The 16,988-nt window shown below is 42.3% G+C and overlaps 1 protein-coding gene across 1 annotated transcript; it reads left to right on the forward strand.

Moving 5' to 3' along the window:
- Window positions 1-257: 257 nt before the first annotated feature.
- On the forward strand, window positions 258-4,510 carry LOC102310493 (fetuin-B). The gene is made up of 7 exons (XM_005940278.3): window positions 258-528; window positions 902-1,015; window positions 1,219-1,306; window positions 1,479-1,645; window positions 1,976-2,086; window positions 2,400-2,486; window positions 3,673-4,510. Exons 1-7 carry the CDS (start codon window positions 313-315, stop codon window positions 4,393-4,395), a joined length of 1,506 nt encoding a protein of 501 aa, XP_005940340.1. The 5' UTR covers window positions 258-312; the 3' UTR covers window positions 4,396-4,510.
- The last annotated feature ends 12,478 nt before the right edge of the window (window positions 4,511-16,988 follow it).

The following is a 16,988-nucleotide window of genomic DNA, read 5'->3' on the forward strand; positions in this document are numbered from 1 at the left end:
TTAAGCCTCGTCCTTAATTAATCTCAGTGGCTAGAGTGGATCAAACCCACTGGCTGCACCCATTGATCCCAAAGAAGAAAGACTCTTGAAAAGATGATTATATCTCAGCTAACATGCTCCATTGTACAGTCTGGTGAGTATTTGACTTGTTGCCTGATAGATGAGCATGACTTAAAAAAGGAGTTGGGGTCAGTGGTTATATTTACTTTTTACAGGAGGAGGAGCTGTGTGTGCGACAGTAGCAGGATATAAAATGTGACCTCTCCTCTGCACATCTCTTCTAGAAGCCTGAGTGTGACAGTGTGTACCACCATGAAGACCTGCGTGCTGTTATCACTGCTGCTGGCGTTGGGTTGTGTGACCATCAATGGTGCACCAGTGGAGCGTGGTGGCATGGAGCCAGGTTCATGTGAAGACGCATCAACAAAAGCAGCTGCTGAACTGGCTCTTACCAAAATCAACCAGGACAGGAAGGAGGGCTACGTCTTCAGCCTGCACCGCCTGTCCAACGCACACACAAAGAGACATGTAAGCCATGCTGCTGCTTGCAGTATCAAACCAGTTCAGTTCATTGCATTTCTGTTTGTTTACTGGAGCACTTTTAGTTTTCAGTACAATCCAGACATTTAAAGGGTTGTGACTGAAAAGCGTTTGGCTGAAATCTGGAGACAGAGCAGCAACCGTTACAGCACAATTGCACAGAAAGATGGGCAGAAAGGAACTATTAGACCTGCAACACTAAAAAACTAGTGTTTGTATTTTGCAAGGGGTCAAGCTTACAAATCAGGAGATTTCACAGATCTCGGGAAGTAAAACCAGAAACTGTTGTTAAATTCTGTTAAGGTTTTAATGACTGTAAATGTTTGTGTTTTTGACAAAACTGTATGTGTGCGTGTTACAGGGAGATAACGGTGTGGTCTCCTACCTGACTCTGGATGTCGTGGAGACCAAATGCAGCGTTCTCAGCAAGAAGGACTGGAAGAGCTGTGAGACTCGTCCCACTGCAAACATGCCGGTTAGAAAAGACACACACCCTGCAAGTGCATGTACTCACACTGTTCTGCTCAAGGCTTTCTTGAGTAGTTGTTATAATAAAATTGTTTTTATTATATTTTTATTTTCTTAATCGATAAGGTTTTTGTTCCATAAGCATTACTTCAGAAGTTGGAAGGGGAAAAAGTCATGTGGTGTATTGATATATTGTATTTGTGTTTGCAGGTATATGGACAGTGCAAAGCTGCTATCTTCATCAACAAGGTGCACAGAGTGGAGCGGCTCTACAAATACAGCTGTGTTATCAAACCAGGTATGAAAATTACCGCATCTCTTTGTTTCACCAATTTCCAATTTTCCTTGCAAAACATTAAGAAATGACGTGTAGGGCAACACTTGGCACTACATGTCAAAATCTGGGACAGCGCTTTTTTTGCACACCACAAAATGTATCAAAATTTGAAGACAATTTTTGTTCTGCTCAGTTCCTGCAGCTAGAGTACATGAGATGTATCCTGACTGCCCAACTTTAATTCACCACGACAATAACAACGTTCAGAAGACTGTGTCCCACTCTCTGGAAAAGTTCAACAAGGAAAGCGGACTCGCCAATCGTTTTGCTCTCCTCAAAATCTGCCGTGCTGCAGCAGGGGTAAGCTTACCATACCTCCAAAAGGAACATCAGCACATGTGACATAATGTATCCTGTCATCTTAACTTCCATAACACACAGTGTCAAGGCTGAGAATATTGTGACTGAATTTCTGACACCAGAGATTAGTTGAAATCACACAAAAATATCCTTCTTAGAGGTTAATCTAAAATCTTTATCAATAAATGACTAAATACTGGCTTTCCATCAAACCTCATGGGCCTACTTTTCATGTCCAACACTTTTTATTCCCACCACTCTAGATTACTTAATAATTCCTCTGCAAATGATTTTCTCAATTTCTCAACATTTGTTTATTTGTGTGTTCAGATGGCCATGAGTATGTATTACAATGTGGAATTCAGCATCCAGGAGACCATCTGCCCCAACAGCGCAGAAGCAACAGCTGAGAAGTGCCCCCTCATGAACTGCGAGTTCGCCGTGAGTAAAGATAAACACTTCACAACTTTTTTATTTTATCTGAACTGAATTTTTTAAATGAGAAATTTTGATCAAACTGCTTGATGAAATTACTCCACTGTGGCTTCTCCAATCAGGGGGCTATCAGTTTTTATCACTACAAGCAAAGTCCTCTGTTTACAGTCAAGCCTCGAGCAAGGATGTGTTCTAGCTTTATATTACTGGCTAGTTTACGTCAGCAGGAGATTATTCCTAGATTCAGTTTTTCTAATTCTTAAACCTTAGTAAAATGGGCGTTCCTCTCTGCTCTTTGTTCCTCTTTTTCTCTCCTCAGCACAAGGGCTTCTGTAAGGCATCCCTCTACCACTCCCCCACTAATGATGAAATCATTGACGTAGAGTGTGAGATCTATGAGCCTGAGGTAAGTCTTATCAGGATACAATCTCTGTATTTTTTTTTAACATCTTTCAATAGCACAGAAAACATACAGGATTGAGTCTAAAATTTAAATTTATTAGAATAAAACCTTTGAAACTTTTGTCTCCCTCTTGAACAAATATTTGATCTTGAACAAATGAACACAAACTGTTGACTCTAATTAGGAAAAACTACAAAACAGGGGATTTGTGTTTGTCCTAGCAGTTGGTTGCTTCCTTTATTGGACAGCAAGTCTTCCTCTGTATGTCAAGTTTTATTTTGATTTTTTATCTGTGATGTCAAACACTTTTTTTTCCCGTTCCTAATGTTCATCATACTTCTACATACAACCTGTAAACTGTGATACCACAGGAACCAGAAGAATTTCTCCGTTGCTTAGTTAGTGGCAGGTTTTACTTTGAAACAATGGTGCTTGGTAGGATGGTGAAAAGCAGGATCCAGCTAGTCAACCTTACACAGTGTCATCTTTACAGTCATAACATTTAAAGTAAAAGTTGATATCTTGTTTGTGCTCTAGACTGTTTCAAGCTCTAACATTACAAAATCAGATGATACAGCTAAATTCTCACCAGGGCAATCAAAATATCATTGAATGATTCGATTTAATTTCCTTTCATTTTTTTTATATAACACCAATTCAAAACAACAGTGACCTCAAAGTGCTTTATGTTGTAAAGACCCTATGATAATAAAAAAAGCAACTCCAACAATCACCAACAAGAGATAAGATAAGATAAGATAAGATAAGATAAGATAAGATAGAACTTTATTAATCCCTCGGGTGGGTTCCTCTGGGAAATTCGGTAATTTAAATTACAATATAGGAGTTTTTCCAAATTAATACTGTAAAGAAAAATGAAAATAGTGGTAAAAGTTCACTTGACTTTTAATGAGAAATGCAGTGATTAGCTTTCATCCGGTAGTCGCTATAGATTGTGATCAAATCATAGAATCCTTATGGGGCCATTAGCAGAAGTTCAGATTGTAATTCTTCCATCTTGACTTAATTTTTTTTAAATACCTTTTTCTTAAACAAGACAGCTTCATTTTCTGGTCACCATTAAATTTGCTCCCATCTGAAGGAGGTCAGATTTTGTAAGCACTTATTCACAGGGCCACTGGATTTTGCTTTACTGTAATGTACCGTATACTCTTTATCTCTTCTCCAGGCTGCTGAGAGAGAGAAGACGCTCCACCTGCTGGGCGGAGAGACTGACCACAGCCACAATGACACACACTCACACAGCCACGAACAAGACCAAACACACGACCACGTACACGATCACACCAAGAGCCACTCTCATCATGACCAAACCCACAAGCATGCTGACAACCACGATCACCACCACACACATGACCATGCCACAGGCAGCACACACAGGCACGCTCATGACCACTCCCATGACCACAGTCACAGCCACGATCACGTGCACACTCATCACGACAAAGCACACAACCACAGCAGTGACTTTCCCAACCAACACCACGACTACAAGCACGCTGAAGGTGTGCACACCCATGAACATGACCACGAGCTGGCTCTGGACCACGATCACAAGCATGGTCACCTGCATGAACACGAGCACCACCACCATCACCACGAGCACGAACATGAGAACTCACCCCACGACCACCCAGAAGGCATGGTGACAATGCTGCCAGCTCTGGGCCAGCCTGTGACCCTGCCTTCCTTCCCTGATGTCCCTGCTGGTGGCCCTGAGCTCGGAGTCACTCTCCCACTTAAACCCAACCCCCAGATTCCTGGAGAAATGGACCCTGCTATCGAGCCCTTCCCAACCTCAGTCTCAGTCCAGTGTCCTGTCCCAAAGGCAGGACGTGACCTGGTGGAGAAACTCTTTGCTGAGGACGTTTTTTTTATGCTTGCTGTATAACATGGCCTATGGACCTGTTTTAGATGTACACAATGACTCAAGTGTAACAAAGAATGGAAAACTATATGATATATGATACATTTGCAATAAAAACATTCACAATCATTGTAACACATCACTTCTCACATGTCTAGCTTCTTATCCTAAGCATCAAAAATGAATGCCTAACCCAAAACCCTTGGCCTAAACCTAATTGTAACGGGAATGACGTACCTGACCACATAGTTCACTCGTTTAACACACTTTATTCCCGTTTGCTGCTCTCTGAACACTCAGCTGCAGCATTTCAGCTCACACACAACAACAACAACCAAAACTCCTCAGGTCCAGGCCTGTTTAATAGTGGAGATATGATGAGCTGATCGAGCTCAGCTTTGTCCGCCGGTGCGACCTGCCATTCGAGTACAAAAAAGAAAAAGTCTCCGCAACTCTGAAAGTCTGAAACTGTGGTCAACGACAGACACACATGCCCATATTGTGGTCCAAACCAGTCAGACATAGTCAGGGGCAGACCTCTCTGATTGGCAGAAAACGCCAGAATCTAAGGTTAAAGCTATCAAAACTATTTCAACACCCACCAAATGGCTAAAACAGCAAACCAGAGCAGGTAAACGGATTCCGCACAAAGACATAAACACAGAGTGTGTAACCAACGCATCAGAATGAGTGAGATGTCTGCTTTCTCACCCGACGGCACATACGCAGACACGCTGTCGAGGCTGAAAGCCGACAGTTCACTGATTCTGATGAGTCAGGTCCGCTCTTTGTGTTCACATCTTTTTTTGCGCTAGATTCTGATGCTGCAGGTTTTGTCTCTCTCCAACCAAATTATACTGAACCAGCAGCAAAAGAAGATCAAAACTAGGCTTCATATTTGACAAACATCGTGATTAATTCCCTCTTACTTTTGCTGTTTTGCTTCCACCGCTATAAAAAAAAAAAAATCACACTTCCTGATCAGCTCTCTCTCTCTCTCTCTCTCTCTCTCTCTCTCGTTGTACTTCAAGAACAGTTTCCCATTTCAAATCTCTGTTTTCACACTTATCTTTCTTTTAGAACTGTGCTCCAAATAAAGAACTTTGTGTTGACAAGATTGTTGAAAGATGCGCCTAATTTTTGTGCTGGTGCACTTAAGAAAAAAAGTTTGGTGCAACTGTGGCAATAAGTTAGTCTAGAGCCCTGAAATCACATTTTGAGCCTCAAAAAATTTCAAACTCATGGAGACGGGCATTTTGTACCCATTAGTGCCTGTTGGTCTCCACAAGTATAGTGGCATCCCAATTTTCTTTCCTCACAAAGATGTCAAAGGCTACGTTCATACTGCAGGTGAAAGCGCATCAAATCAAATTTTTTTGACCCTATGCGACCCATATCCGATCATGGTATGACAGTGTGAACGGCACAAATCCAATATTTTCAAATCCGATCTGGGTCACTTTCGTATGTGGTACTGAATCCGATACATATCCGATGTTTTAGAAAGCGACTGCTGTTTGAACGGTCATGTCGCATTAAAGCCGTCTTTTACGTCACTGACACAAACAGACGCCAATTATCAGCGCCCGAGAAGACACCGCGAACGCTTCCTGGCCATCCAGTGTAGATATCAGCGAAACTTTTGGGAAGACAACGTTGGAGAAACGTGAAAATTTTATTTGTAGTTTATAATCTGCAGATTCTGACAGAAATCTGCAACTATCCTTTGAAGCACCGCTCCTCTAAAACAGCAATAAGGATAATTATTAGGTTATCTACATTATTATGTAAATAACAAAATAACTTAAAGCAAAAATTGGGAAACGTAAAATCCGAAGTCTTTATATTAAGGGCCATCAGTCAAACAATACTGTTTGCTCTGGGTCTAAACAGAGCGCGCTGTGTGTGAAGTCTTCTTTTGCGCATGCGGGCAGCTTTCTTTTTTTTGTTTTTTTTTTATTCATATTTTGGATGGACAGAAACATTAACAAATATACAACTGGAATAATCATACTGTCAGTTCTCTGTCCGTTTCTTAACAACAACTAACAAATAAGGACTAACAATAACTAAGACAGCCCTGCGACAGACTGGCGACCTGTCCAGGGTGTACCCTGCCTCTCGCCCTATGACAGCTGGGATAGGCTCCAGCGCCCCCCGCGACCCTGAAAAGGATAAGCAGAAGTGGATGAATGGAATAACTAAGACAATCAGACAAACAAACAAAAACAAACAAAAAAAACAAAAAAAAAACACCAGGAGAAACAAAATGATATACCGCCTCCTGGGAAACATCTGCAAAAACAAAAGCAATGGGGGCAAAACACCCGGGTGTCTAAAAACAAAACATAACCTTGACCACTGATGACATTAGACAATTTCTTCCTCTACTGACTTTCAAAGTAAAAAAAAAAACAACAACAAAGATACCAATGACACATGAACCCCCCAAAAGAACATTTATCAAATATCTAGGAGACATTGTCGATGTACAACAAAAAAGGACCCCAGACCTGCTCAAAAATATCTTCTCTCCCCTTAATTCTGTACATAACCTCGTTCATATGATGCCATCTTAGACATTTGTTCAGTCCATTCCCTGAGAGAACAGGGCTGCCTCAGTATTATCCTGCATCCTGTTATGAAAGCCAGACGCATCCAGCATGCGGACCGCTTTGAGCGTTCACACTAGAGTGCGTTTGCTGTCGCATTTTATTTGTAGTGTGAACGAGCAGACAAAAAAATCAGATTTGATCAAAAAAATCGGAATTGAGCATTAAGACCTGCAGTGTGAACGTAGCCTAAAAAACACACGCACGCACAGGTTAACCCTTTAGAGCCGGTCGGAGCGGGCACGCTCTGTTTTGCGTAACTATTTTTAAATCCCGATAGGTCTGCAACCATGTAAGCTAGCGCAATAATTTTTTTTTGCATATAAAACCGGAGGAGTTGTACTTACATCTTATGCCATCAGCTTGTCCTCGGTCACAGTTTCCTTCCACATAAAGCTTTGCAAAAACTGCATAAAAAGCACTTGCAGGAACAAACACATAATATTCCAGAAACACGCTTTGCCGATCCGATCAGCTGTTCATAACACTTCCTACGTTGGAATAGACGTCAGCGCGAACTTTTGCATGTCCGCCATTACCTGCCCAAAACCGGAAGTGACGTCATTTTCGCGGAAATGTAGTTTTTTTTACCATCAGGGCCTATACTGGTATTTTTAAAAGTTATCTTTGACTTTATGACTTTCTGTGTCTATTCTGGGATGCTTAGGACTCATATTGCACTGCTGGAAATAGTTTATTTTGATGTATATGCTGCTTTTTTGCAAATTTGCACTATAATATTTATTTTTGTTTTTCCTGCAGTGTATAAAAATTGGTGTATTTTAAAAATAAAACTATGAAGACCCTTAAAATAAATTTCCTGTGGTCTGTGTCTTTGCATGTTTTGAGTTTCTTGTGTTTTCTGTCACTCTGTATTGTGAATTATATCTCATGGTTGGTCTTTTGTTACTCCCACGAGTCTAGTTTCTTGTGTTCCATGCTTAGTATTTCCCTCTGTGTATTTTGGTTCTTAGAGTCCTCTGCTTTATGGGTTATGTCTCTGTGTTTCTTAGTTGCTGTCTCCACCGTGTCAAGTTCGCATCTCTGTGTTATACTTCCTGATTTATTTTGAAGGTCTGTGTCTCATGTGAGTGTATCCTACTTTGCTTCCTGTCTCATCAGTTCTGATTTCTCCCAGCTGTGCCCTCCTTCTGTGTCTCATTCCCCTCATTACTTCCCAGTGCATTTAAACCCTGTGTTTCTCTGAGTCAATGTCGCGTTGTCATTTCCCAGTTTAGTTTAGTTTAGTTTGGTTTGGTTTGCATGCTCGTTTTCCTGTGACCAGCAAATAAAGCTGTGGTTTTGAGTTCATCACTCGAGTCTGAGAGTCCTGCATTTTTAGTCCTCATCTCCTACCTACCACACAGCACATCCTGACACATATGAATAGGAATAAAAATAAGGAAGGCTTTATTTGGAATATTATATGTACTATTCTATGTACCATTTTTCTTCCACTTATCCAATATTTAGGAAATTATAGTTATAGCTATAAGATCAAACTAAGCATCAGAATCTTGTTTGAGACAGGGGCAATGTTCCCCTTCAGCTCCACTGCACCTTGAGACCTTCTGGATTTCATTGATGAGAAAAAGAAAATCTTGACTCCCTCCCACCACAACTTAGAGATGTGATACTTTTCTGAGTAGGCAAAGACCATCCAACACAAGACGATATGTTGAAAAAAAAGAATCAATATGTTAACATGATCCAGAAAAACTTTTTGAAAACTTGAGGCAAAGCCTGAAAGCCACAATCTCTGGAATTGAGATGAGAGTGACCATCAATCTGGAGCATCTGTTGCAATGGTAAATTGCATACTTCATCTGTTACAACAACATGACTTCATAGTACGAGAGTCCAGGTGCCTGCAGTCCAGGTCTTTCACCAGATGAAAACATTATAAAATCAAGAAGAGCTAGAACTGCTGAGCAGCTAGAATCCATTCTATCTGTAGAATGGGGTAACATACCTCTCCCTAAAGTTTAGCAGCTGATCTCCTCAGTTTCTTCAGTTTTTTTGAGACATGTGGCTGTCATCAATTTCAAAATAAGCCAATATTTTGTCATAAAATTTCATTTTCCTGTGTAAACATTGAATATATTTTCTATTTTCTGTTGTGGATAAAATATGTGAAATTGTGAGATTCAAAAATCAATGTATTCTGTTTTTATTTACGTTTAACACAATGTCCCAACTTTTTCAGAATTCGGGTTGCATGTCATAAGTTTCTTATTTCCTTCTTTGTAATTGTACATCCAGATGAGAAGGATTTAGTATGTGGAACACAACACCCGGGAGACCACCTGCCCCCACAGTGCAGAAACAGTGACAGCTGAGAAGTGCTGCAACAGGAAAATGCATGCATGATGAATTCTGTGATTTTAATTCATTAAAAATCCACATGTTGAACTCTGACTTTGACTAATTTTACACAAGCCTTTGATAAATGATTATGATGTTTTGGCTTTCCTTAATAAGGAGAGTGTGTGGAATGTTGCAAAGAGAGGCAGGATGATCCAAACTGGAAGGGACGAGTTGCCAGAAGGCAGAATATCAGGCATACAAGTTACAAGTGCAACGGCATTCCATGTTACAATGACAATCATAATAAAAATCCACAAAGGTCAGCAACAGAAGGTAAGACAGGTGCTGAGAAACCAACTGAAGGAATAATATCTAAGCCATCAATACATTGACTCATCGTCAGATATCCAGGCAGAATAATAAGCTGGCCACAGAAGAACATAGATACCACTGATCTCAAGACACAAATACCCCTCACAATCCACAGAGGACTATACTGTATCTGATGTCCAGAACCCTGAGGCTCTGTGAGTAATGGAAAGATTAGTTAGTGTCATGGCCAGAATCCAGGATGAAACAAGGAAGGAACACGAGAAAACTGAGAAGTATCAGGGCCTGAAAGAACAGCTGGGGCAGATGTGAAAGTTCAAGTCCAAAATGGTGATAAAGAAGCATTAGGAACTGAAACCCCCAAACTAGAAGTGTGACTCCAGCAGTTTCCAGGCACATCAGAAGTCTGCTTTGATAAAACTGGAAACCTCCTCACAGGGTAATCAGTGGAATTGTAGTTTTTAGCACTTCATTTATCTAGCCACCTTTTGTAGTCTTAATGCATGTGGAAGAAAGCTGGATTTTCTGGTAACCATAAAACAAATTTCATTCCATCTAAATATGGCAGCACCGGCTCACAGTTTGTGTGCACATATTTACATGGCCACTGAGGTTGCTTAACTATGTTATACTGTATACTGTTCTCCTGGCTTCTGAGATAGGGAAGAAGCTCCACATGCTGGTATAGACGACTGACCACAACCACAGTGACACACACTCAACCAGCTACAACTGAGACTAAACACACAATGACAACCAGACAAATGCATGTATACGTGCCCCATTCTGTGGTCCTGTCCATCTTATACCTAACCCCTCCCAGATCGATGCCTTCATACAATATCTGCTATTTATAACACTTCGAATACAAAACCAAAAAATACTCTGCTTCCCGTTCTACTTTTAAATATCCTAGGAACCACAAGTAAGCAGTCTGAGAGTGAAGTACTCTATTTGAATAATAAGGTGCTGGTTGAACAGTGGGAGGGTAAGTGACGGAAGTGACGGACAAGGTAAGCGACCCATGTTGTAGGTGACGTCAGACGCCGGAGATTTTGGCGGAGAAAAAGCAAATGGTAGCGGTAATACCGGTATAATGTTAGGCAACGATAGGAAAATGAAATATCGCGATAGAATATGAGTAAAACGCGCATGCGCAGTGCCTTTGTTTTCATACGCACATGGCCGATTGTTGAGTGAAACAGATGAACCAGAATTGGTTTGTAAAAATGGTGCAACTTCAGTGATGTGGAACTGGTTTGGTGTTTGTCCGTCAGATACACGACAAAGCACATTTTTTTGCAGAACATGCAAGCGGCCGTCGGACTAAGATGCTCTTAAATCTGGGAGTAATCTGGGTCCTAAACTCCGTATGCTTCAGGTCAAACGAACACTGCAGCATCACTGAGAGTTAAAAACTGTCTAAATTCTTTCATCTTTAATAAAACGATCAGCATTGCTGCTTTACCAGGTGTAACTATGAAGTTTAACTTCCAGGCATCCATGAAAACAAAATTTATTACATTTAACGGAGTTAGAAGTTAGCAGGAAGCTAGCGGAAGTTAGCTCGCTAGTTTCGCTAGTTACCTAAGCATGATATAGCATGTTCTGACTGAGAGATTTCTGAAAAAAATTCAAACGTACAGCTCTGCTATCACTTCCAACATAAATGAAGACAGGAAACTAAACAGCAGTGACGTTTGTAGGGTTACTGAAGTTGGGCTAGCTGGTATATAATGATGTGCTACGTGATCGCTAGCGACACAGCTATGTTAGCATAACATAAACAGTGAAGCTGGAGGACGAACACTAACACTTTTCCACTTATAAAAGTTAACGTTCCTGATAGTTAGAGACAAATGCAATCGCATGGCAGGATGCTGTAAACGGACCAAACTTCAGTCAGGAGAACAACTGAGATAATCCATCCACAATACGAGGTTAGTCATTAATATACTGCAACAACATGGGAATAGAGCAGCTGCCAGAGAATTCAACATTAATGAATCAATGGTACAGAAGTGGAGGAAGCAAGAAGAATGAGTTTAATAAAGTTTGATTTATCTGACTGCTTTGTTTCGCTTAATGTGCCTTATAATCCCGTGCACCTTATGGTCCGAAAAATACGTACTGCACACTGCAGTTTAATGTTGCAAAGCACCTCTTTTTAACTTCAGTGGATATTATACATGGTTATGCTCAGGATATGTCAGCCCATTTCTACTGGAAATGCCTTTTGGTTAAACTTTCAGCAAGGAATTTGCATTTGCACTGTTACATTTTTATAAAGCTTTAATGTACATAAAAACCAGCTTCTTGTTTAAGTGAAAATAAATGGAAGGTTGTCTTTTTGCGCTAGTAATGTTGTGGAGTTGTATTTTGTCTCGCATCAATTATATCGTCAGTTATATCGTTATCGCAAATTTTCAAATATATATCGTGATAAATATTTTTGGCCATATCGCCCTGCTCTAACTTCACACATTAATTTCTTCTAAAATAAACTATTGTAATTCAAGATCTACAAACCTCCTGAAAAACCTTCAGTTGATCCAGAACTCTACTAACTGCAACATGAAAGCAAGTGCAGATTTGTCCTATATTATGTTCTCTGCTAAATTCAGAGCTGGATTTAAAATATGTCTCTTCACATACAAAATCTTGAACAATTAGGCCTCGTCATATCTGAAAGACCTTATAGCACCTTATTATTCTTTTTTTTTTTATTTTTTTTTTTTTTAAATGACATCAGAAACAGCAGTATGCGACATTACGTGATGGCAGAGCTTCAGTTCATCCTTTTCTTTTTATTTTTTTTTTTTTAATAAATAGGACAGGGGGAATGAATGAGAGAAAGAGGGGGAGAGAAAGAAAGAAAACCAAAGGGGAGAAGAGACTGGTGAGAGGGGGGGAAGAGAGAGAAAAAAAAAAAAAAAAAAAAAAAACTCCTGGGTCACCTGTATGGAGAAAAAAAAACAAACAAAAAAAAACAAACAGAGGAGACAGCAAACAACAAAGAGCAACATAATAATAGAGAAAACAAAGCACCATCACAATAAACTAGCTAGTCATAGATATCAATAGTTACTAAATAATAAACGATATTGTGCAGCACGCAAGATAGACAGCGCACAGTGTGCTTTGAGGCAGCAGCCAAGAAAGCTTTAGTCCGCGTCTGTGAATACCCATGTGTACACCTGTGTGCATACCTGTGTGGATCAGCATGCTTGCATTCCAAAGGTTTCTCCATGTAATGATCTGCTAGGGAGTGTGGGGGGGCCACAGCCCCGTCCTCCAGGGTGTGAAGCGGGTATGGAGGAGATCAAAACTCCAGACATCCAGAGGCCCCCAGAACACAAGAGACCATGGAAGACCAACAGAGGGGCAGCCGCGCCACTGTTCCCAGTAAGAGCTGAGGAGAGTCCCAGATGAGGGCTCGACCAGCAGCCGCGGAGCAGAAGCCAGGGGGAGTTGCAGTGACGCGCCCGTGAGCTCCGCCGGCCCCAGCTGTGCCTGAGTGACCGAGCCCCAGGCCGAGAGGCCGGGGGCACCCCACCTCCAAAGGGGCCCGAGCGAGCCCCAGGCTCCAGGCCCCGAAAGCGGCCGCCAAGGAGTGAGCCGGTGTGTACCCGGACGCCCACCCCCAGACACAAAGAACCACCAACGCACCGACACCTGAGGGAGTCCGCCACTGGCAGGGGAAGTGGTGGTGGGTGGAGATAGGCCTCCAAACCTTGGAGGGCCTGAGTGTCCCCAGAGAGGTGGCGTCTGATACCCAACCTGACATATAGACACAGACATACAGGCACACACAGACACAAACATCCATTCCCACCCTCATGCTCTCATATGCACTCACTCCACACTCAACCAACGTGGAGACAGACATAAAGAGACGCTGTACACACGATCACACTCCCCAAGCGTACTCTACAAACCGGGTCTAGGTACCCTTGCCCCTGGAGGGGGGAACTGCACCCAGACCCAGGTGGTGTTACCCTTTTCCCTGCGGTGGGGAGAGGCAGACCGCCCCGACTCCGCAGCAGCAGGGAGGCCCCACACTCCAGACCGCAGTCGGACGGCCAACTCCTCCTATGCCCCGACACGCCTCTAACTAGCCAGCCGAGAATTATGGGGTGGGTAGAAGACCCAAACCCTCACCGCTCATCTGCTCAGTTTGTGTCATGTTTCTAAGGTGCAATTAAAACCCAGGAGGGCATGGAGCTACCTGCCAAGGAGCAGCAGGTAAGCGCATAGTCCCTCCTGCTAGCCCTCAATGACTAAGTGTATTTAAAATTGAGAGGTGGGCAACGACGTCAGGGGTGAGGTATACACCCTGATGGTAATTTGGACTCCGTGATTGTGCCCACCCCCAAGATCCTATATGTATGTGTAATGAGAGTGTGAATAATGTGAATGTCTAAGTTGTGGGATAAAATTGAGGCAGAGGCAGCCAGAAGGGGACAGAGGGGGGGGTAGCCTCCTCTGCACCCTGGTGACATACCCCTACTCCAAGGCCCTGCATGTGTGGGTGGTTGTGGAGGAGCGGGAAGAGGGAGGCAGCTGGAGATGGGGAGGGAAGGAAGGGAGGGGCAGGTAACCCCTCCCTGGGGCCAGCTCCCCCGCTGACCCCAGTAGGCACTCCCACCCTTCGCGACCCGCCAGGGAAAGGGGGCCCAGGCCCATCAGACCGGGGCCCAGTGCAGTAGCGCCCCCCGGCTCCACAGAGCCCTGGACAGTCCACCCAACCCCACCACAGAGAAAACTGCACCCACCCCACCATCCACTCATCTTCCAGACTACATAAGACGGTAAACGCCCAGGCTGAGATCTTCCTCCACCTCTCCTGTATCTCCCCCTCCTGCAGAGAGTTCCTGAAGAGAAGAAAGCTCCTGCAAGATGTGACCATCCCCCCCACCAGTTGAAGAGCCCCCCAGGCGGCTCGACGCACCGGCGGCACCCTGCTCCAGGGCCGGGCCCCCATGCACCCACCCGCCCACAACCCCGGCAACACACCAACCAGGACCCAAGCCCCCGAGGCCCGGCCCGGGCCCCAGCCCAGAGACGGAGCGCCCCCAGAACCTCACGCCCATCCCAGAGACCAGCCCCAACCGGACTGACCGCTACCCCGGGTTGAGCCCCCCAAGGAAGATGCCTCCGGGGAACCCCCCGACGCCCTAAGCCTGTCCCTACCCCCTCACCAATCACAACAGTGAAGGCGGGACCAAACTATGACCCCCCACCCCCACTAGGTGATGGAGCTGATAAAAGGGGCCCAGAGCAATTGATCTAATGTGGTGGCAGAGGCTGTGTCAAGACTAATGTAATCTAATAGATAATTTCTATATTGGTTAGAATTAAGATTATTTTTATTTTTCCAGTTCATGAGGACTGTTTTCTTGGCTATGCATAGGGCAGTGAAGATCATATGGGCTATATTCTTTTCTGAAGTGACATTATCTAAGCTGCCCAGTAGACACACTAAGGGGGAAGTTGGAATGTTACATTTCAGACACTTTGATAAGTCTTCACATATCTCGCGCCAAAACTTTTGCACTGGTGGACAGAACCAAAGAGCGTGGATGTAATTGTCTGGTGTATTGCCTTGACAGTGTGAGCAGTTGTTGGAAGATGTAAAGCCCATCTTGAACATCCGATGACCTGTATAGTGCACTCTATGTAGTATTTTGTATTGTATTAATTGCAGACTGGGATTTTTAATTAATTTAAAGGTTTTTAAGCAAATCTGAGACCAGAAGTTTTGGTCTAGGTTGACTGATAAATCTGCTTCCCACTTTGCAGTAGGGAGGGATATTGATTCATCTAATTTAGAAAGTGTTCTGTATATTTTAGATAATAATTTGGGGGATTTAAGAGTAAGAAAATGTGCCGCACTTAGTGGTGTTTGTAATTCAACTTGACTGAGGTTAAATTTCTTTTTTACTATGGATTTAATTTGTTGATATTCTAAAAACCTTGTCTTGTTGATCCCATATTGTTCAACTAGTCTGTCAAATGGAATAAATTCTGTTCCCTCTAATATATGTTCTAAGTATTTAATTCCTTTACAACTCCATTCTGGGAAATTAATCATATTATTGTTTTGTAATATGTCAGGGTTATTCCAGATAGGTGTACGTTTGCATGGGATTAATGAAGACTCCGTTATTTTTAGAAACTCCCACCATGCTGTAGAGAAAAGCTGATGTTGATACTTTTAAAGCATTCATGTCTTTTGATGTTTGAGCTAATAAATGGTAGGTCTGAAATCTCTAGATCCTTGCATAGTGCCTGTTCAACATCTAGCCAGGGCTCAACTAAGAAGGTATGTTTTAACCATTCTGAGATGAACTGAAGCCTGTTGGCTAAGAAGTATTGGTGAAAATTAGGCAGATCTAATCCTCCTCTATCCTTGGTTCTTTGTAGCGTTTTTAAGCTAATACGCGGGGGTTTATCTTTCCAAAGGAATTTGGAAATATATGAATCCAGAGATCTGAACCAATCTTGTGATGGTTTGTTAGGGATCATCAAAAATAAGTAATTTATTTTTGGCAAGATCATCATTTTTATAGTGGCGACCCTTCCCATGAGTGATATGGGTAAAGATTTCCATCTAGTCAGATCGCCTTCTACTTTCTTTAGAAGTGGGATGTGGTTTAATTTAGTTAAGTCTGAAAGCTTAGGAGAGACATTAATACCTAAATATTTAATATTTCCGGATTGCAGTGGGGCAGAGGAAGAATTATGGAAGGAGCAGTTAATGGGGAGAACTGTAGATTTTGGCCAGTTAATTGAATAATCTGAAACTCTTGAAAACCAGTTTATTAAGTAATTACCTCAGAGAGGTTGGTTTGTGTGTTTTGCAGAAAAAGCAACACATCATCCGCATAGAGACTGATTTTATGTTCTATGTTCTTACATTTTATGCCCTTAATTGTTGTAGCCTGTCTAAATGCTGCTGCTAGAGGTTCGATAAAAATTGCAAAAAGTGAAGGGGAGAGTGGGCATCCCTGCTGGTGCCCCTCAGGAGACAGAAGCTGGAGGATGTCTGGTCATTTGTTCTGATACGAGCCTGTTGGGGAATTGTATAATATTCTTATCCAGTTTATGAAAGAGTTTCCAAAACCAAATTTGTGTAAAGTTGCGAATAAAAATTTCCAATTAACTCTGTCAAATGCTTTTTCTGCATCTAGAGATAATATTATGGTTTCGATGTTTTTATCGTATGAGTAGTCTATTAAATTAAGTAATCTACGAGTGTTTGTTGAGGAGTGCCGACCTTTTATGAAACCAGTTTGGTCAGGATGAATTAAGAGGGGGGTCATTTTCTCTAATCTCTTTGAGAGAGCTTTGCAGATTATTTTAAGG

Source organism: Haplochromis burtoni, unplaced genomic scaffold (genome assembly GCF_018398535.1).
Source record: "Haplochromis burtoni strain Fernald_Lab_line unplaced genomic scaffold, NCSU_Asbu1 Contig_99, whole genome shotgun sequence".
NCBI lineage: Eukaryota > Metazoa > Chordata > Actinopteri > Cichliformes > Cichlidae > Haplochromis > Haplochromis burtoni.

What these genes read in the sequence shown, in the direction of transcription:
- LOC102310493 (XM_005940278.3), top strand. Translation starts at nt 313, where the DNA reads ATGAAGACCTGCGTGCTGTTATCACTGCTGCTGGCGTTGGGTTGTGTG. An exon ending in TCTGCCGTGCTGCAGCAGGG is followed by an intron (nt 1,646 to 1,975) that starts GTAAGCTTACCA and finishes TTGTGTGTTCAG; the next exon opens with ATGGCCATGAGTATGTATTA. An exon ending in TCATGAACTGCGAGTTCGCC is followed by an intron (nt 2,087 to 2,399) that starts GTGAGTAAAGAT and finishes TTCTCTCCTCAG; the next exon opens with CACAAGGGCTTCTGTAAGGC.